General features: G+C 37.5%; 1 protein-coding gene across 11 annotated transcripts in view; it reads left to right on the forward strand.

The window, feature by feature from the left end:
- alph (protein phosphatase alphabet) overlaps positions 1–24,251 on the forward strand; it is a 142,071-nt gene extending 117,820 nt beyond the window's left edge. For 10 of the 11 annotated variants that reach the window (XM_069833229.1, XM_069833230.1, XM_069833223.1 and 7 more), the window contains one exon: positions 22,280–24,251. Coding sequence is in view for 3 of the 11 variants with exons in the window: in XM_069833232.1 (XP_069689333.1) it covers positions 22,280–22,348 (69 nt within the window). In the remaining 8 variants the exon portion in view is untranslated. Of the gene's footprint in view, positions 1–7,656; positions 7,699–22,279 lie in introns of those variants that run through there. The other variant, XM_069833235.1, reaches the window with a different exon arrangement.
- The last annotated feature ends 2,019 nt before the right edge of the window (positions 24,252–26,270 follow it).

The following is a 26,270-nucleotide window of genomic DNA, read 5'->3' on the forward strand; positions in this document are numbered from 1 at the left end:
AAATGCTTAGCATAAATTTCATTGTTACACTTCCTTATATATATATATATATATATATATATACACTATTTCGGCTGGATGAAGCTTGAGTAAGATTTAAGTCGGGTAACGGACGACCCTTTAATTTCACTTCATTACGTCAATCTTCTCCGCAAGGGAAAGTTGAGAAAATAAAATTAATATTCTGTAATTCACACACAGTCATGCTTGCACATTTGCACTGATTAAGTTACGGTACTAAGACGTCACACCAAAGCAACACTCAGATATACTGATGGTCAACAATTTTCTAAAACTGGAAAAGAAGTCTCTTTCGTATTTTACGTGCTATATCAAAAGGATTCTACTCGTGCAATCATTTTGAGTTACGGCAAATATTAGGTTCTGCTGGAGGCTGGATATATAGGCCTACGTAATAATATGGCAAAATACAATATTAATTTCGTTATATTATCTCCATAAGATTCTACAACAATAAGTATGTGAAGAGAAAATAAAAATTTTGTCATTAAGTTTCAAGGGAATAGAGAATCCATTTGACGTAGCATTACAATAGCGGTGTGGGAATGGAAGAAAGATCTTCCCTTGAATGGCCTGGCTCTGCAAGCCACTGCAGCGAAAGATGGGTTTTAAACAGCGACAGTTTCCCTCTGCTTCCCTTCACCTCTCTACCTCCTGACCAAGCAAGGCAGACTCTCTATGAGCTGTCCTACCCTGCAAATCCCAGGACGACTTTCAATACAGTGTCAATTCCAGTACAGTCGACGCGCAACAAGATTATGCATAAGATAATAGTACATATACCCGGCCAGATGAAATATAAAGCAATTTACCAATAAAAACTGTAACAATTATTCTACAAATTAAAATAAATATTATTTTTATTTTCCTGTCAAAGCAGGGAGTGCTGCAGCTCCGCAGCTCTTATGGACGAGCCGCCCCTGATCGCTAATATAATGGCAATGATTTTATACTTTAACAATTTTGTACATGGACGCGGTTATTTTCAAATTATGCAAGTAACTTTTGGTTGTTTATTCAAAATACCATAATATATTATATCTTCTATTGTGAAATAATTTTATTGCATTTATTAAAAAGGAATAGAAAAGTAAAAAAAAAAAAAAACATTGTAACTAGGTTCTATTTAAAGTTCATTTTTTTCACCCTTGTCCTTTAGTCACTGCTGCCTATTATAGGCCTACCACAAAGTTCTAAAATGTAAGACGTAGGTCTAAGATTTTGCACTTTTATGTTTTACTTTCTGCACTGACATATTAAGAATAGGTGTTGGTCTTCCTGGTAACAATACATCAGTTTTTTTTTTTTTTTTTTCATTCTTTGTCCACCGAAAGAATGGTTTCTGTGATACGCTACACGATATCATTAACTGATCATCACTAAAATCATCTTTTGCCATTAATAATATGAGTATATTAAAACTTATTAAGATACTAATATAAATGAACTATCTAAATAAACTAAATACTAAACTGTCTAACTACATATGATTTAACTCATACTTTTCTTTCAATACAGTCCCGCCTTGTAGAGGCTAGAGATGGTTTGCCTAGCCTCGAAACACATATTTCACAAACACAAACAGAATATCGTTGTCATGACAACCGGGTGTAAACATGCAGCTCCTTCTCAGAGCTTCACTCAGAATAAGACACACCCAAACGAGTTGGGCTAACCCTTATAACCTCTGGCTAAAGACCTCTCCATTGATGGCGGTCAGTATTTAGTATTACACAAAGCCATAAAAGAATCTGGGGACTTGGTTAGAAATAGGAAATCCAAATTTAACATTTATATTTGAAGTTATGAAATCTTAGATGAAAATAAAAATGTGATTTGTAAATTTAAGAGGTGAAGTGCCGCTTCACTTAAGAACCACCACTATTCAATTGGCAGAGTTTAGTTTTAAATATAGAGTGTTGATAGAAGAATAGTATATATATGGACAGCAATTTAGTGTAATAAATAATAAATTCACAAAATGTTTCTCTGTTTGCCAACATAATTTTGAAAAATTACATTAAATGTGTAAGTTATGTAAGTTACACATTACATTACATTAGGTTATTACCTAATTACATTTTTTTAATTTATCAATCCAGGGGCGTACACAAGGGGGGGGGGTTACTGGGTTTGAACACCCCCTTGAATTTAAAAGAAAGACACATCATTTTCCCTTCTCTCATCTTTCACTGTCAGAGTAACAAAATCTACATCGACATAAGGCATAGTCCTCCAACCCTCCTTCAATATAATCCCTGTGCTTGGTGCTGCTTCACGTTCGAATTATAATAATGCTATCTTTATTATAGAGAGCCCTACCTACCATTATACAAATAACTTTTGACTAAATATATTATGTGATTATTGTGTAGTGTAATAATGACACAAGCATTTTATTATGCAAATTTAAACAGAAGTTAAAATTTGTTAAAAATAGGGTGGTTGTGAAAAAATTACATTTCAAAGATTTTATAAGAATATTCATGAATAATTATAATAATGATCCCCTTCCACTGTATGCCACTGTATCGATCAATTTATTCACTTAAATTTGAGCTTAAGTGATGTAAATTTCAAATTATTGTCTAATGTAATTTTCTTTAAAGTCCATCATCGTTATTATTAGTACAGTAATATAGTCCACGTAATTTGACAGGCCTAATGGTTGACTTCAGATACAGATCTAATGATTTTTAAATCGTCACTGTTTTCTTTTTAAATACATTAGTTAATATTTTCATGCAAACAAAAGAAAGGAAGATTAACCATTATTTTTAATTTGATGTTTTCATTTTGCCGTGTAGTGTGTTGTAGAAAAAATAGGTACTGAATAAATTAGTCTACAGCAACGAGTTATAATACTGTAGAGAGGCAGTATATCCACAGTCTGGTATATACAGTCACGAAGCTCAATACGTAGGAAATATGCATTCATAGAATCTAACCACTAGGATCGCTACTATCGCCTCATCACAGACAATGCGAAATAGTACCGGCACAGTCTATTGTTACTACTGTTATTGCACGTTATCTTGAACCTTACATAGGGGGAATATGGGCTTTGTTGAAATGTGGTTTAATATTGAAATGACAGTAGAAATAAATTGGTTGGGACACGGTAAATAAGCAATTCTTTCGTCTTCAAAAACAAAATAATCATATTCCCATTTCCTTTGGAAGTGGTATTTCTTCACGGGTTTAGATTTTGCCATGTTCCATTTCTCTTTAAACTGCAGTACGCGTATTATTTGTTTGTTTGTTTACTTATTTATTTATTTATTTATTTATTTGCCTATTTACTTATTTACTTACTTTCTTATTTATTTGTTTATTTATTATTTATTTATTTATTTGGCTGGAGTGCGTTACAATGTTGAATGACAGCATTGACATCCGGTCATATAGCTATCACTCACTTATCAACGTACAATTTATTTATCATACTATTACTAGTAAAATCAGTTAAGACCAGTAATGCAAGTTTTGTAAAAACAGGAATTAAAACTTTATTAATGCACGAAAAATTATAATAAATTCTTCAAATAAAGTAATTGGTTTGTTGCCTGCATGCAACATTTCGGACTCATTTCATTTTAGTAGAATACAGAGCACAGAAAGACAAGTCGGGGACTGTACTTAACTTATTTTACACAAAAAGTGGATTTAATCGGCTTTACTAGTAATAAGACGATATATACAGGGACATCATTTTATTTTTACTTCAATTTTTATTGTACCTGAGTTTTTGAATGTACTTCACTCCCACCCCTTCTACTAATGAAGTTCAACCATCCTCCACACAGATCCAAGACCGCATATACAGTCATAGTAGCCTTACGGTCATAGTAAACAGTACGTTCCAAAAATATGTTCGCGTTTTCCAGTGACGAAATAGCTTTCAATATTGCATCATTTTCCATTTGCCTATGTCGCATCCCGGTTTCCCCCACCTGCTTCAATTCACCTCTCTGTAAATGCTAATGGCTAGGCTGTCTTAGCTCTTTTCTGAGAACATTAATTTCTGTTAGGAATTGGACGACTACGTAATATTATACCCATAAAATTGTTTAAAATAACTTAAATAAAAGGGCCTCGTTAAGTAATTAACTGTCACGTGATTTCCTCCCTTTCTACGACGCTGCGACGTAACCACTTGGACGGACAGTAGATAGCATGTCTGAGTAATTTTATCTTTTCGGATCGGGCAGAAGTGAAGATTGAATTTACAGTACGTAAGGTCTCTTTTATAGAGTAGGTACAGAATTATTTCAACATGAGTTACTGATACGAGTACGAACCTGGTAATTGGAATTACGTACAATAGTTTATAGTGCGATAATATGCACATTAGAACTAAAGGCTGTATCGAAATGAACGGCCACCATTTTTAAAAATGTGTTTAAATATCCATATTATGATTATTTTTCAATTTAACTTCATTCTCTATATTGTACGCTAATGTGCTGTAGACAGTATAATATACACTGCATAATGAATACGTCCGCATGGAAAGCTCAGTTCGTGAGTAAAAACACTCATTGTTAATACCGTACTGTATTTTGATTAAACAAAAACCTAATGAAAATTATCAAACTCAAAATCGCGATATTTCCTAGTGTAAGTAAATGGATGAACTACTTTTCTTGCCTCCTATACCTAGTAAAGTGATTTGTTTATATATTACGCCAGTATCATCGAACTGCAGTAATGGAAGGGGGATAGCAAACAGTATTTCCGGTTCTTCATGGTTGATCCAAAGGTATAGCCAGGTTAATATTAGAAATGTTAGTAAAAATAAAATGATGTCCCTGTACATAGGTAGACCTTCTTACATTATATGCACACATACATTTTAAAATCTATGTTACATGTCTTTTAATTTATTTATTTTCCTCATTCATTTTTCTCTTACTTTCTAAAGGTATGTTCCTAAAGATTTTATTATTTGTAATTCTTGATAGCGTATTGTATACCTGCCGCTGCGAGAAGGAATGTTGATGCAGCCGAGCGTAGCTAGAACGTCCTGACCGCACTGGTAGAAAAGGTGGGTGGGGTATAAAAAAAGGGGAGTAAAGCAGTCGCTCTGAGGGGCTACAGTTCTGCAGGTCTGTCCTAGTCAAACAGCACGCGTTCTAGTCTAGTTCGCGGCGGACTGATAGCGAGTAGTGTTTTTTCACTCTCGCCGCGGACCTCTCGTAAAAAGTGGCCAATGAAACGAAAAAATTAATTGAACTTATGTAAGAATGTGTCCATTTATATTTTACATGATACGCAGCATCCGGACTATAAAAACGTGGCGAAAAAAGTGAATCTTGGGAATTTAGTTCATTATAGTCTTTGAAATTCGCTAATTTCTCTCTTTTTTTTTTTTTTTTTTTTTTTTTTTTTTTTTTTTTTCATGCATCCACTTCCTTTTCCGCTTTGATGAACGGCTCAAAGCGATCAGAAGAAGCAATAATTCTTCTTCATCTGAGAAGCTGCCGGACATGTTAATTAATCCAGACGAAAACAAACGAAAGTAAAAGTACAATTGCAAACAAATTTATAAAAAAATCGAGAAAATATAATGAGTACTGCACTTGGAAACAATAAAATTGTTTCCACACTGGTTCGTCCTGCACTGTCCGCGTTCGAAAAAAAAAATCGAAAGAGGAGAATTGGGAGGACAAATTTAAAAGGTACGCAAACGCGTCCTTGCAAGGGGTTGGGGGCTGTACGAAACTAAATATGTGAGCTCCAAGCCTGTTGGCCACTAGTCTCACTCCGGGTTACGCTGCTCCACTGAAGGAGCTCTAGAAAATATTGAAGGGGAAATTTGACCAAGCCTTTATATCACGCCATCTCGAGACATTACAGATCTCTGACGTCACGCTCCCCTCCACCAGTATTCCCACCTGTAGCCATAGACAAATAAATATACCTGTAGCAGAGTATGCCGCGGCACAGCCCGAGCCTCTACGTATAGCTTGACAAAAGTATTTGCTGGCAGTGCACTACGTATAACTTACGCGTCGCACAGCTGTCGTAATGTCTTCTTCAGAAGATGAGGATCCCTTGTCTGTCGTACAACTCGCTAATATTCAAACACAGAAGATTTTGGGTGCACCCTTTGTGGATAAAAAAGGGAAGGAACTATGACATATTCGATGTGATGAAAGAATAAAATTAAACATGTATCCGGACCATTTCCAGACTTTTGACAGAATGTCCCATCAATGCTTTTATACCATATTACACAAATTAACGGACAGCCTTAAAAAAGCTACAAATTGGAGACAGCCTGTTTGTCCAGAGGAGAGGGTTTTGATAACATTGAGGAAGTTAAACAGAACCCTTAATTTCCAGATATTTTACTTTATATTACATAATGCAAGAAACGTTTGAAAACCCATTTAAGGAAGATGATGGGTGAAATTCCTATTTTCTACAATTGTTTGGTTAGATGTGTAAATTTGTTAACAAAACATTATATTAAACTACTATAAGAATTGACATATTTATGTTACTATCAGCCGAATACTTATTTCTACTTATTCTTTTGACAAAAAAGAAAGATGCATATTTCAGAATGCATCACCTTCTACAAATTATAAGTCCCATATTATATTTTTTGCAGCATCTCTGAACTCCTAGGAAGAAATAAAGTATTCTGAGGAGTAAATTTTCACACCTCTTAATCGTGATTTGTTTTATTGTTTATAATTAAAAATTACCTTCAGTTGAAACTATTTTCTGTCATATTCTTCCGCATAGAAATCAATGCCTCTTTTGCTGACTGACCTGAAACAGTGGTGTTTGCAGACGATGTTGATAAAATGCCATATGTTGGAGTTGCGTTGACTGATTCCAAACTTACGACATCACACCTTGATGGAGCGATAACTTCCCTGCTAAGAGAACCGTTGTCCGTGGAATAGTTAGAAGCATTTTGTTCAAGAATTTGTTCTGCTAATTGCAGGATTTCCATTTTAAATTTCCGTTTTTGATGACAATTCGTGGCTTTCATGTCTGGTAAAACGCTTTGTAAGAATGCCATATCTGGGTCATGTTCGGCAACGTTCTTGTTCAACGAACTCTTTCTTCTTTCTTCAAAGTAGTTACAGGCAGTATCATTTACATCACTCAAGGTTCGTGTTATTTTCTTCCTATACTTATCACTGGCTACTGATGGAGACGGCTTTCTAGAAGGAACGATACGACGAGAAAGAAATGATATTGGAAGAAGAGATTGGGGCAAGGGATCATGTTCATCATTATCATTATCGTCGTCGTCGTCGTGAGAGACTGCATGGTCATCCTCTTCGTTATTTGGTTCTCTTGCATTTTTTTGCCATTATGTTGCCTCTGGGAGGGCGAGATTTCAAAAGTGTGTGGTGGTGCCAGATAATACTCTTTAACTGGTTTAACTTCAGAACCTGAGGGCTGAGCCCTTTTCTTATTATACTTGGAGTATCGTCCTCTAATATTTTTCCAGCGCTCTTTACAGTCGCTTACTGAAAACAAATGAAATCCACTTATGTATTGACAAATTAAATATTTAAATACTATTTTGCCAGAATGACATATCAATAAATTTTAAAATTTTTAAATGTGTTAATAAATAATTAAATAGCATTCTCTGCTCCTTTGCAGGTACTATGCGACTGGATGTTCATTTAAAGCACTATCATTCTGTTTTCTGAAAAGACACTCCACGATACGAAACAGAAACATAGCGCATGAAACCTCTGAGGTTATTTGGAACAAATTACAGCCAGAGTTCATGCCTACATCTACTACAGAGATATGGGTGGACATAGCTCAACGTTTCTACATACTATGGAATTTACCCAATTGTACTGGGAGTATAGATGAAAGCATATTCGAATGAAATCGCCGCCAAATTCAGATCCTGCCTTTGTGAAATATAAAGGGTCCTTTTCTATAGTATTGCTAGCAGTGGCAGATGCGGATGGTCTATTTGTGACGGTGAACATTGGTGAACACGGACGAAACAGTGATGGACGGGCATTTCAGTGTAATCAGTTTGGAAAACCTATGCAACAAAAACGTCTCCATTTACCTGAATCAACTCCACTACCTGGAGAAACATAAACTATTCCTTATTATTTTGTAGCAGATGAAGCGTTCTCACTTAAAAGAAATGTAATTAAAACTTTTTCTCGGAAACAATTAACCGAACGGAGAACATTTAGGTAATGCTGTACTGTTTTCGCTGTAAGAAAATCCTAATGTAAACACAAGCACGTTGCTGTCATATCCGTGATTGGCTTCCAGTCGAAACACTAACACGACGCAGGAAAATATAGTTTCGTATTTGGAAACCATAATCTCGTATTATTTGAAAATAAGAAATTGAATTCTAGTTGATAAATACGATTAAACATATACTTCACTTATATGAGCCGTTCAGAGCAAAAGTGGTGTAAGCCAAGATTGGGTAATGAGGTTTAAAGCAGAAATTTTATAAAATACAGCGCAAAGTAGCAGTTAATATGTCCTTCGTGCTGTCCACTGACTAATAATAGTTTAAATAAATTGAATGTTAATTGCTACTGCGCTGTATTTATAGAATGTTAACTTTAACCCTCAGTACCCATTTCTGACTTACACCACTTCTGCTCTGAACGGCTCATATGTAAAACGCTATGTAAAAGAAAAGTTACTTTTATATTTTGTTATTTACTATGAACGCGGATGAATATCAAGAGTAATACCACAATCTATATAGTATATACAGTCACGAAGCTTGAGTTTATGAGGGTGCTAGGAACAATTGACTGTGGAGGTACTATTTCGCATTGTGTGTGATGAGGCGATAGTAGCGATCCTAGTGGTTAGCAACTATCTATGGATGCATATTTATTACGTATTGAGCTTCGTGACTGTATATACTATACTGTGGTAATACCGAAGTAGTCTGTTCTTGTAACAAGCTGGCGTCACTTGAGCTCGTAGTTGTTCACGTAAGCACGTGGTACTGTAGTATGGCTTCTGAATCCTGGAAGGAATAACTCCTTTGTTCGGCAGCCATTGACCTTACATGTAAGTTTAAAATAATTTAATTACATTAATTACAAAGTAAAAGTTTCCTAAGCAAACTAATGCATAGTAGTGAGGTTAGGTCTACTTGACCAGTAACGGGAAATGTTTAACATGAAACAGAATGTACAACAGTGGGCGGTATCACATACTGAGAATCTATGGCGCCAAGCTGCGGCCAATGAAGCCTCATTTCAGTCACGGGCTATTGTTTATATTAGGATTTTTCTTACAGCGAAAAGATTATAGGTTGTCTAGAGGACGAAAATTCGTAGAATGTGCATTCGGTATGTTGACATTGAAATTCAGGGCACTGACTACCAGGGGCGTATTTTGCGGACTACCGGGGCTATCGGCGGTAGCCCAAGGAAATTACAAAAGAAAAAGTTTATAATATAACATAATGTAATAATTTTGTATTATTAGTTTTACCATAGTAATTAAAATTAAAGTAATTGTTAGATTTATATGCGCTCTCTGCTCTCGAAAAGAAACAAGTTGTCAAGGCGGCATCGCTGGAGAAACCGCTTGCTACGTGAGGTAGCCTGTGACCGTTTCGCTCACGCTGTCCTTCGCACAACTGCCCGTTCCCCCCCCCCCGCTCCCTCCTGTTTCCATCGTGCACTGTAGGCCGGGCGAGTTACCGCTCTCGTGATCGGTTTCTTCGCAGGCGCGAAGCAGCAATACGCTTAGTACGCTAGCAATTGAATGTGATTGTGTTCTTGCAGTGCATTATTTTAAATCTGTGATTTGTTCGAGTGTCTAAGAGTTATATTAATTGTGAATTATTAAGTTTTTAATTTCCCAATTAAGTGATATTGTGAAAAATATGGCAGAACAAGTTTCTGGAGAGGTTTGTGTTGAAAATGACTGTGTAATAGAAGGTTTATTAAAAGTGCCTTTTAACCGTCGTACATAACAACGAGAAAGTTGAAATTGTGAAAATGGAAAGACCAACTCCTGAGTTAAATTTGTCCATGGACGTAAAAGAAAAACAGCGAGAGTACACACGCCATTTCACTTCATCATATGGTAAGTGGAATGGGTTGTGTGGTACTTCTAAACTGTCTAAACTATTTTGCTGGCCATGTTTGTTATTTAGCCGCGAAACTAATGTGTGGTCAAAAGAGGGGTTTTCTAATATGAACTCCCTTCGAACGGCAGTCCTAGAATACGACAAATCAAAAGCTCATATTTGTAGTAGCATAACTTTGCAAACTTTGGGAAGACAAGAATTGATTTACAGCTAGCTAAGCAAAAAGCTCTACACATCAACCAACACAATGCTCTTGTGAAAAAAAAAAATCGGGAGATTTTACTGCATCTTATTAACGCAGTCTGCTTTCTAGGAAAACAAGAATTGGCTTTTCGGGGTCATAACGAGAGTGTGGAATCAGGCAATATAGGAAATTATATTGAATGTTTAAGTTCCTTAAATGAATTTGAGCATTTACTGGCCAATCATCTTGAGAGTTCAACAGTATTTCGTGGTATTTCTCTCGCAATTCAGAATGACTTAATATTTGCTATAAGTGGGGTTATGATAAAGAACATAAAACCTTTTGTGGCCATTGTTGTTGATGAAACAAGTTACTGCTCTAATCAGAGTCAATTGTCCACTGTTTTAAGATACTGTACGTCGACAGTACTGCCAATGTTCAAGAACGGTTTATAGGATTCACAAATGTCAGTTCGGACAAAACTGCTGCTGCTTTGTTTCAGCATGTGGAAGATGTTATAGCAGAATACAATGTCGGCAATAAGTTAATTGCACAGACATACGATGGTGCTTCAGTTATGGCGGGAAATATTAATGGCTTAAAAACAAAAGTTCAAGAAAAGTATCCTCAAGCACTATTTGTCCATTGTTACAGCCATGTTCTCAATTTAGTTTTGCAACAAACTACTTCATCCATTCCAGAATGCCGCATTTTTTTCAAAACACTGTCGGGTTTAGCTGCATTTTTCTCATCATCTCCTAAAAGATCAGAAAACTCAAGGAATTTGTGAACAAGAAACTCCCAAAAGTAGGACCAACTAGATTGAATTTTACATCTCGGCTTGTAAATACAGTAAAGGAATATAGAGAAAAACGGACTGCTTTCTTTAAAAATATCATTTGTAATGACTCTGAAGAAAACTGGGATGCTGCTGTAAATGTGCAGGCTCAAGGATATTTGAATTTTTTCACACAGTTTCAGAATATATTTCTTCTTGAAGTTTATGCTAGAGTGTTCGCACATACAGATGTGCTCTACAATATTCTTCAGACAAAAAGTCTAGACATAGCATACTACTTGCAAGAGGTATCAAAGTTAAACAAAAAAAATACTATATCCGAGTTCAGACGTAGTGGGTTTCCGTCCATATGGAGTAATATGGAAAATGAAAATTCTTCAGCCAATACAATGGAACCACCATTAAAGCGAAGAAAAGGAGATGATGAATTGAAATACAGGCAGCTGTACTACAGCATACTAGATCGTATGCACATGGAAATTACTGACAGATTTTCTGATTATGGAAAGCTTCAGTTCACACATCTTCTAGATTCTCAAAAATTTTCTTCTTATAGAGAAAACTTCCCGAATGAGGCACTAAACAAATTATTTCAGTCCTATAACAGTCACTTTGATCAAGTGCGTTTGAAAAATGAATTAAGTGTAATATATTCAGCAGAAGTCTTTGATTTTTCGAACAAACCTATCCATGAAATATTATCTGCCATATATGAAAACCAGCTGAACCAAGTTATTCCTGAAGTCCTTAAATTGGCAACATTAATTGTGACAATACCAGCTACGTCAGCATCGGCAGAAAGAACATTTTCTGCGTTGAAGAGAATAAAATCCTACTGTAGATCAACTCATACACAAGAACGTTTATCCAGCTTGGCACTAATATCCATTGAAAAGTCATTTCTATAGAAACTTTGCAAGTAGCCCAACTGTAATTTCAAGGACGGAGTCATCAACGTATTTTCGTCCCAATCAAGACGTCTGGAATTCACATAAATATGTAAGGAATTTTATTATAGGGATTTTAAAATATATTTTGTGTAATAATAGGGTCAGTGGTAGCCCAAACCCTTTAACCACTATACGCCACTGCTGACTACCTCCATTTGTTGTCATCCAAGCAATGTGCGTGTTGCACAATGTCATAAGGAAGTATGATGGAACATTTTCAAGACCCCGTAATGACAATGTTATAATAGATAACTCCATGAACGTACCACAACCAAGAAGACTAACTCCGCAATACATCAGGAAATATCTTTGCAAATACTTCAAAGAGCGCGCTCTCATCCCATTACAAGATAGATATTGCGTGGATTAAACATTTGCATTTTGTGATGTTTCTGCTAAAAAAAAACACACACACAAATTCATGCTTTGTGTGCAATGAAACTAGTAATAAATTATTAATAAACTTACCTGCTTCGTTTAATTTTCTTGAGATCGTTTGCCATGCTTTGTCCTGTACACTTCTGTTACAATAATCTGAGTGATTCAAGTCATATAATGGTGGATATCTTTCAATCTCTTCACAAAATTGAATATTGAATTCAAAATTGTCGCGCATTTTGTTATGAAGTCAGACCCACTTGTCGCTTTGAAAGGTCGCTCGTGACTGGAATGAGACGCAGCGCAGGCTTCGGAGTGGCGCGCCTCCACCCCGTCCTCTCTGTGTGCATTGATACATTTGGGAGAGACTCGAAAAGGCATCATGCCTCCGCCCGATGTCCGAGCCACGTCTTCCCCTTGTGCATTGCCCCTTAGGTAGGCCTGCAGCTCAGCAGTCCTCATGGGCGCACCGCCACTGGTGTATAGCTGAAAGCAAGCATTGTTGAGTAACGGATTGTACGAGTACAGGCAATTACAAACGATTCATCAGGTTTTAAGTCAAATATCTGCGAAAATTATGGATGCAATATGTTTGTGCTAATCATGAATCGAAAGAAAAACTCTGAGGGTGCTATTCATAGACATTTCGCTAGCCCCGCTACGAGCGTGCTAAACTAGCCCCGACTTTGCCAGAGGAGGGACGAATTATTCATATCGCTAACATTGGTTTATGAATATGAAAAACGTTAGTTTCGCTGATCATCCACCGGAAGCCCGCGCTAAGAATGTCTATGAATACGGCAAGTTTACTTTTCCGTTGTTGCAACTCTGGCAAAATTGTGTCTATGCAGCACAAAGCGTTCGCAGTTTTGGAATGTGAGAAGTCATTTTCCTTTGTTACCGTACAGCGTGCGTTCCGGAGTCAATATCCTGGAACATTCTGCCATGGCATCGTCAATTTAACGCAACTGGTATCGTGAATGAAGGTAAAAGCAGTGGACGCTCAAGCGTTTCTAATAAAACAGTGGCGCAAGTGAGAGCGAGTTTCATTCGCAGCCCTCAGAAATCAACATACCGCGCCAGTCGGGAAGTTGATATTCCGCAACCGACTGCATGGAAAATTTTGTGAATCGGATTGCGAATGAAGCCATATAGCATACAGTTACTGGAAAGGCTAAAACCGAAAGACTTTGTCAAACGATATGAATTTTGTGATTCCATGCAGGCCGCTATGGAGGAGAATGTCGGTTTTGAGGACCTTCTAGTGTTTATTTTTATTTTATTGGGTTATTTTACGACGCTGTATCAACATCTAAGGTTATTTAGCGTCTGAATGAAATGAAGATGAGAATGCCGGTGAAATGAGTCCGGGGTCTAGCACCGAAAGTTACCCAGCATTTGCTCGTATTGGGTTGAGGGAAAACCCCGGAAAAAGCCTCAACCAGGTAATTTGTCCCAACCGGGATTCGAACCCGGGCCACCTGGTTTCGCGGCCAGACGCGCTGACCGTTACTCTACAGGTGTGGTTGTTTAATGTCGAGACCACATTTCACTTGAGTGGCAAAGTTAATCGCCATAATGTACGCATCTGGGGTATTGAAAATCTACGTTTGACAATGCAACATGAACGAGATTCTCCAAAAGTGCATGTGTTTGCTGCAGTGTCTAAATCAAAGGAATACGGCCCCTTTTTTCAAGGAGACAACTGTGACCGGTATGTCATTCCTCGATATTCTGCAGCAATGGTTGTTTCCTCAAGTGACTGAGGATTCCAATAAATTCATATTCCAGCTTGATTGAGCGCCGCCCCATTGGCACGCTGAAGTGCATCGCTACCATCGCCGTTTGATTGGGCAATGTTACAGTGGCCTCCTAGATCTCCCGACCTAACGGTCTGTGATTTTTTTTTCTCTGTAAGTGTGCAAAAGACATATTGTGGGGAGCTGATGAGAAAGTTTCTACAAGGTGTATTTTTATTAGGTGCAGTGCGCGGAGGTATTGATGAATGGAACACCGCTCTTCCTAGAACCGACCAGAGATAAGATAAGTTGTTATGAGTTTGACCCTTATGGCACTACACAGATGACATCACTGTCACCACATGAAGTTTAATTATATTGTGGCTGAAAATATCAACTAGTTTGAGACTATCTCTGTGTGGGTGTGTTGTATAAGTTGACACTGTTAGTTTATATTTTAAAAGTTGATCGAATGTTTCACGTTGATTAGTTACTGTGATGTAGTTAGTAGAGTGTCATTATGTCGCTTTCTGCGAGCAAGAGTGGCGTTACGCTAGCTGTTGCCTGCATGTAGGACTGGCATTACTCCACATTCCTACCAGGGCTGATCTCGTGAACTTCTCACAGTAGTGTACGTGTCACCACTATTAGCAACTTTGGTTGAGCTCAAGGATCGCATTACAGATGCATTTACGACCATTACCAGGAATATGCTACTGTGCGTATGGGATAAACTTCAATATCACATCGATGTGTGTCGTGTAACGAGAGGAAGCCACATCGAACACTTGTGACAGTTCCTGTACGTTAAGACCGACCATCCGAATGCTGTCCTGACGTCCATATGCTTAGCAGAATCGAACAATAATTCAACCAATACCGAGGCAACGTGTGGACAGCACGATCTCCCTCCCCAGCTGTTATAGCTGGCTTACGAAACTGGATTTCGCTACTCACTGTAGCTCTTCATATTCATCACGATGCTGGTTGGCAGAGTTCCATACATTGAACAAGATTTCATGAGAAAGCTTCTTTGTCCATGACGACTCTCTCAGTTATCCTATTTATATCTATTTTCTTTAACTGTTACGAAAGGCAGTTATAACGACTAGGAGATCATCGTGCCAACCATACGATACCTCCATTCTGGTTGAATGATCGTCCACATCTGGTTAGGTATGTGACCTTGAGGACTTCAGCCGGCTGGTTGATCTGAGCCCTTAAAAGGCTGCAGGCGCCACTGATTATACAGCGCATTCGTAGCTCGGCCGGACCGTTCCGCGGCGGCCTTGGGCTAGGTGAAGATTGGCGCGCCTGCCGCCAGAGTAGCGCTGTATCTACTGCTGACGCGCCAGTCAGTCGAGTTGGATCTGGCGTGAGGGAAAGACGTCTGTGTGTGCACGTGTTGTGAGTAAAATTGTGTTGTCTCGTGGTGATAAAGTGTATATTAATAATGGTTGAGTACACTTTAGAACAACGTAGTTTTCTCTATGATGCGTATGTGAAATACTCTTCTGCAAGAAGGTGTCGAAGAGAATTTGAACATCGGTTTGCAAGTGTTCGAATTCCTAGCAGGTCAACTATTCATGACCTTGTCAATAAAGTCAGACGCACAGGATCTTTTTTGAACAAGAAACGTGTTCAACAACGCCGTGTACTGACAGAAGAGAAGCTTAAAGAAGTAGGGGCCCGGTTAGAGCACTCATCCCGCAAATCACTGCGACGTTTAGCACAAGAGGTTAACATTTCCAATACGTCAGCTTTTGTGGCAACGAAACTTCTGAAACTTCAGCCTTACAGGGTAACTGTAGTTCATGCTTTACAACCACAAGATTCTGTAAGTAGGGTTGATGAAATTATTGCAGTTGGTTTGTGCAGTCCGTTCATAATGGCGACGTGGACCCATTTTTAACGTTCTTCACTGATGAAGCGTGGCTTTATCTTCACGGTCAGGTTTCTACTCAGAACAATGGATACTGGGCTACCGAAAATCCTCATATTATTCATGAAGTTCCTCACCACGCTGCAAAGGTTGGGGTTTGGTGTGCAGTGAGTGCGAATAGAATTATCGGTCCCATATTTTTCGATACAACAGTTGATTCACACGTTTATGTAACTTCAATTTCAAATAACTTTTTTTCCGCAACTAACAAGGAATGAACGATTGCGTGGTTGATTTCAGCAGGATTCAGCTACAGCGCACACCGCCGCAAATTCTATGCATGAATTGCGAAGTGTGTTTGGTGACAGAATAATTAGCCGATGATTGTGGCCACCTCGTTCCCCTGATCTATCTCCATGCTATTTTTATTTATGGGGAACGTTAAAGAATAAAGTGTACGCATCAAATCCGCACACGTTACAAGAATTGAAGGACAACATCACGTAAGAAATACAGGCAATCAGTCAACATGAACTTTTGCGAGTGAACCAGAATTGTTTTCGGAGATATAGGGAATGTGTTCGAGTTGAAGGTCATCACTTTCAACATCTGTTGCGATGCAGGTAAGCCTAATGTCCTAATGTTAGTAGAGTAGTTAGTGTTCCGTATCCATGACTTGCCAGTCGTTTACTTGTAACTCCGGCGGCAGGCGCGCCAATCTTCACCCAGTCCAAGGCCGCCGCGGAACGGTCCGGCCGAGCTACGAACGCACTGTATATAGTGATTCAAGAAATATAATATGTACATAAAGGCGCATAAGATAAACGTCCATTTCACATATTGCAGACAGTTATGTCTTTTATATTTTCAAAAGACATCTGACTTCATTTATAATTTTTTTCCTCTTACAATAATGTATGTAATAGAGTTTGCATACATTTATAAATACACGCTATTTATTGTCGTAATTACTTCTAATAATATTTCACTATTATCAAAATATCAGTTATTTTAAATCAGTAGACTATCAAAAGCTATGTGTGGTCTATAGTGAGATTCCAAGTATATTACTTGCCTTGGTAGCTTAGTTGGCAGAACACTGATTTATGATGACTGCGGATCCGGATTCATATCTCGGTTATGGCGGAATGGTATTTACGATGAACAAACCCAAGGTTCATGAGCGTTTTTCTATCAGTTCTCTCGTTCCTTTTCATCAATCCATCGTCACTCTCCATTTCAAATATTTATCATCATATCATCATTTCAATAGTAGTTGATACAACTGGATGTACTATTGTGACCGGAATACAGATCTGATGACGTCAGTCTGAGGAGGCGTAGTACGCTACACGAGGGATGAAAGTCCTCCCAGAGGGTCTTTAGCAGACCTTGAGTCTAGGTTAGCCTGTAGCTGAGTTACAATTTCTACAAACAGCGACCATTCGGACATTAAACACCATTTTCACATAAAAGAGTGGTAAAGCACAATAAGCTTCGGGTTGCCGCGACCTGCGGCTCAAGTGATAGCACGCTCGTCTTCCATCCAGGCGCCCCGGGTTCGATTCCCGGCCATGTGGTGTTGGAGTTTGTGGTGGACAGAACCGACCTTGTAGAGAATTTTACTCGGCGTACTCCCGTTTCCTCTATCATTCCACCAACACACTCCAGCTCGCCCTTATTTCATCTATTAAGCCTACCTATAATAGTAAAAACAGGCTAGGGCGAAATCTTGTGGGTAGTACGAGTTTCTAATGTTGACAGATCTATAGGAAGGGCTTGGGGCTCCGGGCCCTGGGGGTTTATCAGGTTACTCGTCTGCGGATGGTACCTTGGTCTGTCAGGGGCTGAGGCAGAATTGTCCACCTATCAGCGTCGGTTTCACGATGCTGAATCAGGAAGAGCTCCGGGCACTTGGAGCTTATTACGCTACATGTCTGCGATTGGGACTTGCCTCTATTAGGGACTGAGGCGGAATGACCCACCTGTCAGCGTCGGATTTACGAATGCTACTAAGAAATAAAGTTACACAATTATTGTCAGTATATCCATTTTTCGAAGACAAGCACTGAAAAATGATTTAAGTATTATCTATTGATTCTGACAAAGCTTCTGCATTTAGTCTTGTTTGCCTCAACAGCTGCTTCAAGTGAACGTAGTATGAGTGCTCTTAAACGGGTTAAAACATTTTTACGAAATTCTGTGACGGATGAACGACTATCGTGTTTATCTTTCTTGGCAATTGAGAAGACACTACTGTCTGTGATGTCAAAGAATCCTCAGTTGAAAGATAGAATTATTGATGTTTTTGTAGAGAAGAAATACCGTCGTATTGAGTTAAAACAAACGTATTTAGGTAAGTGCCATATTTAAAAATGTGATTTTTGCAATATGTACTTTAGAGGTGCAGAACAATATTCATATAAGTAATTATATGTTACATGCAATTTAATTATATTAAGAAGTGATTTATGGGATTTAAAAATGTTTGGATGTCTACCCTTGTTATAAATGTACGCTTCGTCACTGTCAGAATGCATTTCAGAACTCTTCAACTCTTTTCTTTTTGCGTTGCGTGGGGGCAGTTCGAGGGCGACCGCTATGAGGCCTATGTATGAGGCTTATCTTGGATGTTTGTGTTACCATCTTTGAAATGTTTCATCCTTCTTCTACCGCTGCTGGCGCCCATGCACACATCTCCGTATGCATGCTGAAGTCTGAGGTGAATATCAGCAGCAAATTTTTCCTCTGTAACAAAGACGAAACGAAACATCGTTGTCGGACTTTTGCAGACGTTGTCTGTGGCCTAGATCATAGTCCTGTGGCCACGTGAAAGAAGCTAGTGACGTCACAACATGTCAATACAAAGCATCGAGAAATAAAATAGGTACATACTGTAGTGTAAAGTCTGTAGATTACGATCATGCAGTCGTTTTTGTTACATTGTTGGAATTGGAATAATAGCAATGGGTTGCTCATGACTTTCAGTACGACCTTCGTAAGAGGAATTTATGGCATACAAAGATTTGCTCTAGGTACTCACATTCTTCCCGCCACAATTTCACTATTTCTTAGTTCAATACCATACGTGTGCATTACAGGCGGCGCTATATTCGGTTCAAGTTTGTCGAATACCTCTATGGTGAATTGGTGAAGTTCGGTATGAACTGATTTCACTCTGCAGAAGTCTGTCGTGTTTGTTCCATCTTGTTACAAAACATTCGCTGTCCTTCACTTCCGTCCCTTCATGTTTTAACCGCTTAAGGCAGTGATCGTCAACTCGACTGAAAACGGGCAAGGGCGCTCGGCACTCGTTCCGTGATTTCCTCGGAACTGTTTCGAAAGTACTGTTATCTTATTTTTCCCTATATCATAGACCTATCTACTGTGGATGTAGATTGTGCTCCTGCTTAGCTTCAGCTAGAAATGACAGACTGATAGTGTGATAATGAACTGAAGGTGATATACAGTACAAAAGCAGGAAAAAGTCTGTGTGATTTTTATTCACATTTTCCATTAGTCAGATTTCTCAGGCTTCATCAGCAGCTTTCGACAGACTGAGCATGTTCGGATCCACATACACATACGAACATTGTTTTCTTTAATGAAAATAAGTAAATCCCACCACAGAACTAGCTAATTCATCTGACTACAATCTACAAAATTTTCTCAGTTCATGCACTGCCCAGATCATAGTGCATAATATTGAGCAATCAGTACGCAATAAAGAGGCTAAAAAATCTCGTAAAATTAGCATTGCAGAATATCAGGAAATATTTTTACTAATGGTCATGCATTAACGAAATGAAAAGAAAAAGTAGAAATTTAAAATGCAGTATATTTAGTTTTATTCAGCTTTCATTTCATCCCTAACTTATCAACCAATTGCTTTCATAAAATATGTAAATACCAGTATTAAGCATTCACATTACTTTAAGTTTCATTTGATCACTATGAAAAACACTTATTATCACGAAAAAGCTGCCCCCATCGCAAGCCTCCGCTGTGCCCGCGGCAGCGAAACACGAGCGCAGCGGGCTTCAGAGCTGCCTGAGATGACGTCACAGGGCATCGAGTTGACGACCACTGGCTTAAGGATTTCAGCACAGATCTTGCGATTAGTTTTTCATATGAAATAAGACGAAGTTTGTAATGTCTTGGTTGCCTCTCATGTTCGAACACTGCAGGACATTACATAAATACATAGACGAAGTCGTATTGCCTCTACGGTATGCCCACGGTTCGTATGGTGAATAGATTGATGAGAGATAGCCTACTCGAGATCTTTGCCCAGTGAATATAGCAATAACCACACGTATACTCTTACGTATTGAACAAAATTATTAGTCTGAGGAATTATATGATCCATTGAAAGCAGGAGTGGTGTAAATCTTGTCTTTAACATTCTGGGTTAACATGGTAAAAAATACATTTCTTTATATTTAATGCAATGTTCAATTTTAGTTCGTATTACTTCTCAGTGCATAGTGCAAAGGAGGTATAAATTGCTGTCTTACGCTGTATTTTACAGATGTCATCGATCAACAGATGACGGCGTCTTGCCATCCTGACGGCAAACACCAGCCAACTCCTCGCCCCGTTCCGTGATCAATTGATCAATCTCAGCCCCCCTCGCGTATGTGGTACCTAAGAGGTTACGTCCAATTTCGGCTTCCCCTTCAAAATTTTCTAGAGCTCCTTCAGGGGAGCAGCGTAACCCGGAGTGAGACTAGTGGCCAACAGGCTTGGAGCTCACATATTTAGTTTTGTACAGCCCCCAACCCCTTGCAAGGACGCGTTTTGCGTACCTTTTAAATTTTCCTCCCAATTCTCCTTCGATTTTTCGTTTTTTTCGTTTCGTTCGTATTTTACAGAACTGTTACTTTAATCCTCGTTTACAATTTATTTTTTGACTTAGGCCTGCTTTCAGAGGCTCATATGCGTATTTATTAGTAAGCCCACCAATAAGTGTGTTAGTATGATTCACCATGTTACTTTCTGTGTGACAACAAGATTTTAAAGTGCATTACAACTGAAGTAGTTACCATGTATTCATGCACGTTTTAAAATTAAAAAGTGGCAACTATTTAAGACATGTTGCCTTATCAGATTGCATGACAAAAATATTTTGTGTGGTACCGGTACTTATATCATTGTTACATGTTATTATTCTCTAATTACAGTAGGCCTACTTATTGCTGTATAGGCTAGACATATGTGCATTAAAGTTGTCTTCAAATTTTTTATTGTACGTTGTAAGTATGAACACATACGGAAAAGTTCTTTACAATCGCTACAAAGCTTTTAAAAAATATGTCCACGACCGAAATCTCTCTCTCTCTTTCTCTCTCGCCCATCTGGCATTCCACGCTTTTCGACTACTAGTACTGACAGCAGATGTCAGGCAAATTTTAGTACTGGTCAGAAGGCTGAACGAATGTATTCTGAGTGAGAATTTCTTTAGTGTTGTTGCTATAGGCATCCAACAAGGAAAACTCGGTGCGCAGAAACCAGCGGGCTTGACTGTCTTGCGCAGATGACGTATGCTCCCGTTTCCAGCATGCTCTCAACCTACTGCAGGGGAGTAAGAGGAGTATAGCATGCGCGCCGCGAGGAGTCCGAGCTGAGTTTTGTTTGTAGGATACCTATAAATGAGATAAATATCTTAGTCTGAAATAACAGACTTTAATTTATAGGAAATTCAACAAGCTGTCTTTATGAAGATGTTCTTATATTCCCCCATTTCTGATTGAACTATGTACAGACAAGTGGCGAAATTTCTTGCGTCGAGGTCTCTGATAGTTAAAAAAAAAAAAGGCTAATCCTATTATAAATGATAAAAAGTTAAGCGCGTTGGTGGTCGGCTGAAGTTTAGTTCCCTTCGCAACAATTAACATCATCTGTTCAGATAGAAGACCAATATTTGGATCATATGCTGTAAATAAAAAATATTTACTTTTTTCACTTTTTCAATTGTAAAGTAGAATACAATTTTCCGGAAGACTGTTCATCGCTGTAAGATAGGTTCTGTGAGAGATGGCGGTCATTGGCGTCTGTAAAGAATTTCCTGGTGTTTACTTTCTTCTGTAGTAACTTTTGATTTTACTTCTTCTTTTCAAGTAGGCCTGATCTGCTACAAATAACATATGACTTTACTTCTATGTGTGTTCATGTTTCGTAGACTTTATGATAGTCTCAGCAACTCATTTTTCAGTATTCTTATCAAACTATGTCACTTATTTCAGGTTTTCGTCATCCACATACTCAAACCTGTGAAGACCAAAAAGAAATCAAAGAAACCGAAATCACCTTAATGTATTTCATCATCAGCCAGAAGTTAATTCTCTTCTTCTTATTTTCTTCTTCAAATTCTCCTACTTCATCTAGAGATCTTTGCAAACGCAATAAGTGTAAAATAAGTCTCAGGTGAATATATACAGAGTGCAATCAAAGTTCATTCTCAAAAGAAAACTGTTTAAAATTGATTCATTCTATTATTATTATTTTAAATGTTTTGCATATAGATATCTGTATGTCATATCTCATAAGGATAGAAGAAACTCAATTTAAACATTTAAAAATGATAAACAATGCCATCCAGAAGGAATGTCAAGTAACTACAAATGCAGTTGGTGAGATTTTCACACTTGCAGAAATTGTATTTTATTTTTAATTAAGACAGCTACAAAGGACTTGCTTTGTAATCAGTGTAATCACTAAGAATTGCAACCTAGAAGACATGCACTCTTATTTTTAAAAGAATTATGTATAGGTACGGTAGACATGATATTAATATTCGTAGTGCCACCAGCACAAGATTTTAATTCCAGAAATATATTGGTAAATATTTCTAAAAAATCAATATGGAAATGCCTGGTTATTATTGTTATTGCTGTTGTTCTTTTTATTGTTGTTGCAGTGAACATTCAAAGTAAGACGTTACACTGTTAAATTTAAAAAAAAAACAGATGTTATCTAATAGAAGATAACAGTGCACTATGTTAATTTTTATTGCATGCACTATTGTCTACATGTATCCTTTTTAAAATCGTAGATCAAAATAATTATATAACCACAAATAAAAATTGAAGAGTTCGCGGGAAAAACGATGAATGTCACATTTCTGTTAAGGATTAGATAATGATCTAATTGAGTCTATAACTGCAAGATGTAGTGCTGTTTCTATAGAAAATAAAGGAAAGGATTACTGTATTCTCCTTTTTACCATTTTTCATAATAACAACATTAAATTTCGCAGTGATCCATTGAATTAGATAATGACATCAACCTTAACAAAACTGTGACATTCATCGTTTTTCTCGCGAACTCTTCAAATGGTAATTGGGGCACGCGGTGGCGTCGTTGTTAAGGCGTAACACTGCAAAGCTGGAAGATCGCGGTTTCGATTCCCGATGGTGTCATAAATTTCTTCATTGATCTAATCCTTCCAGCCGCACTATGGCCCTGAGGTACACTCAGAGACTAACAGAAATGAGCACCAGGGACATTTCCTTGAGGGCAAAGGTTGCAGGCACGTAGGACTGTCATCCCTACCATCATTAATGCCGATTGTCAGTGAAGATGGGAACCTTAACCTCCCAACACCATTTGGGCCAATTTGGTTCGTAATGGGGTTGACTTTACCTTAAAATGGTAATTAGGTCTATGTTTCACGTAAATGTGCTTTTTTAAAATACGATTGTCAACTATTGCTTATCGTCCGACGTCGTATTATATGCTAACAGTCTCTCTTTCTGCGGATGACTCTGATAAATAATTATGAGAATGAACTTTTGCAACATTCTGTATTAAATAAGAGTGTTCCAGTGTTACCGATACTGTTAAACTTTCACGAGTTACTTTGTTTATGGATAGTTGTACTAAATTTATTGTGAGAAATGAAGTCTAAATTTAAATTTAATTCATTATTATTATTATTATTATTATTATTATTATTATTATTATTATTATTATTATTATTATTATTACCGACAGTTGTTTAAAACTAATACTTTTCGTTCTTCATTCTTTGTACATATTTATAACAAAGAACAAGGAATGTTAGTATAGTAATATTAATCTTTGACTAATACCAATCGTACAATAAAATTACTGATTTATTTTATCCTTATGTCATTGTTTATAAAATCACTTTAAAATTGTATGTAATTCATACTGGTATGTTAATTTGTTACGAGATTAAATTTTATTTTATGCTTGAAATTATTACTCGTACAATTTATTATCAAAATATTAGAAATTTCTAGTATGAAACTGAATGTTTTCATGCACCAATTACAACAAAATAGTAGTAAGGAATATTAACACTGTAAAGTTTGTGATGTAAATATTTTCAATGTTAAGTTTGTCTATATAATGTAATATCATCTATAGAGTGTTAAATTAGTTGTTTACAATGGCTTAGAGATGAAAGAGAAAGTAAGGAACAGTTTTCGTATGTTACACCCAAAGATTACAGAATAGAATATAACAACAGGGATAACAACGTTCCGGTTCGTCAAAACGTCCATTTCGAGCCTTGGCTCTAATAATTTCCGAGAAGATTTGTTACTTTCCATAGCTGTGGTCAAAGAGTTTGTAATATATAACTAGAGACACCAACGGCGCTAGTTTCGCGTACAAAATTGAATCGCTGTTCGGCCGCCATTAAAGGGAGTTGATGCTTCGCCGGGAGTGCGAGCAGTTCATGCTTATTGAGGAGTACGAATAAATATACAGTAAGTACACTTGAAGGGAAATAATAAGAAAATGGTGAAATACTGCGCCGCAAATAATTGTTCGAACATAGCTACTATTGTAGGATGCTCAGGAAAGCATGCATATCTCAATATTTGGAAGAATGTTCCAAATGCAGTTCCTCCTTTGAATGTGTTTACAGAATGTCGGAATATTTCTTGGATAAAGTTTTTCCAGAAACACATTAATCAGGTTTATAATGTTGGTATCAACAATTTATGTAAGGGTTAGGTGCATAATAAAATTCTCAGACTATATCTGTCTAAAACTGTTTTGTTTCACAATAAATGAATTATTAATGTAATTTCCATATTGTACAGTATGTACTTCTAGTTTTTGGTTGTATTAAATGCAAAGAAATTAGTGAAAATATAGCTGATGGCCTAGCTAGGCCAATCATAACCACTACTACTAGGTCTACTATGATCACTACTATTAGGCCTACTATTACCACTACTACTAGGTCTATTATTACCACTACTACTAACTAGGTCTCACTACTACTAGGCCTACTAATACCACCAGAACTAGGTCTACTATTACCACTACTACTAGGCCTATTATTACCACTACTATTAGGCCTACTATTACCACAAAACTAGGCCTACTATTACCACTAATACTAGGCTTACTATTACCACTACTACTAGGCCTACTATTACCACAAAAACTAGGCCTACTACTACCACTAATACTAGGCCTACTTTTACCACTACTTCTAGGTCTACTATTACCACTACTACTAGGCCTACTATTGCCACTACTGCTAGGCCTACTATTGCCACAAAAACTAGACCTACTACTACCACTACTACTACACCTATTATTACCACTACTACTAGGCCTACTATTATCACTACTACTACTTCTATTATTAACACTACTACTACGCCTACTATTACCACTACTACTAGGCCTATTATTACCACTACTACTAGACCTATTATTACCACTACTACTAGGCCTATTATTACCACTACTACTAGGCCTATTATTACCATTACAACTAGACCTACTATTACCACTACTACTAGGCCTATTATTACCACTACTACTAGGCCTATTATTACCACTACTACTAGGCTACTATTACCACTAGGCTACTACTAGGCCTACTATTACCACTAGGCTACTACTAGGCCTACTAATACTACCAAAACTAGGCCTCCTATTACCATTACTACTAGGCCTATTACCACTACTACTAGGCCTACTATTACCACTACTACTAGGCCTATTATTACCACTACTACTAGGTCTATTATTACCACTACTACTAGGCCTACTATTACCACTACTACTAGGCCTACTATTACCACTACTACTAGGCCTATTATTACCACTACTACTAGGTCTATTATTACCACTACTACTAGGTCTACTATTACCACTACTACTAGGCCTATTATTACCACTACTACTAGACCTACTACTATCACTACTACTAGGCCTATTATTACCACTACTACTAGGCTACTA

The sequence above is a fragment of the Periplaneta americana genome, chromosome 8 (genome assembly GCF_040183065.1).
Source record: "Periplaneta americana isolate PAMFEO1 chromosome 8, P.americana_PAMFEO1_priV1, whole genome shotgun sequence".
NCBI classification, from domain to species: domain Eukaryota; kingdom Metazoa; phylum Arthropoda; class Insecta; order Blattodea; family Blattidae; genus Periplaneta; species Periplaneta americana.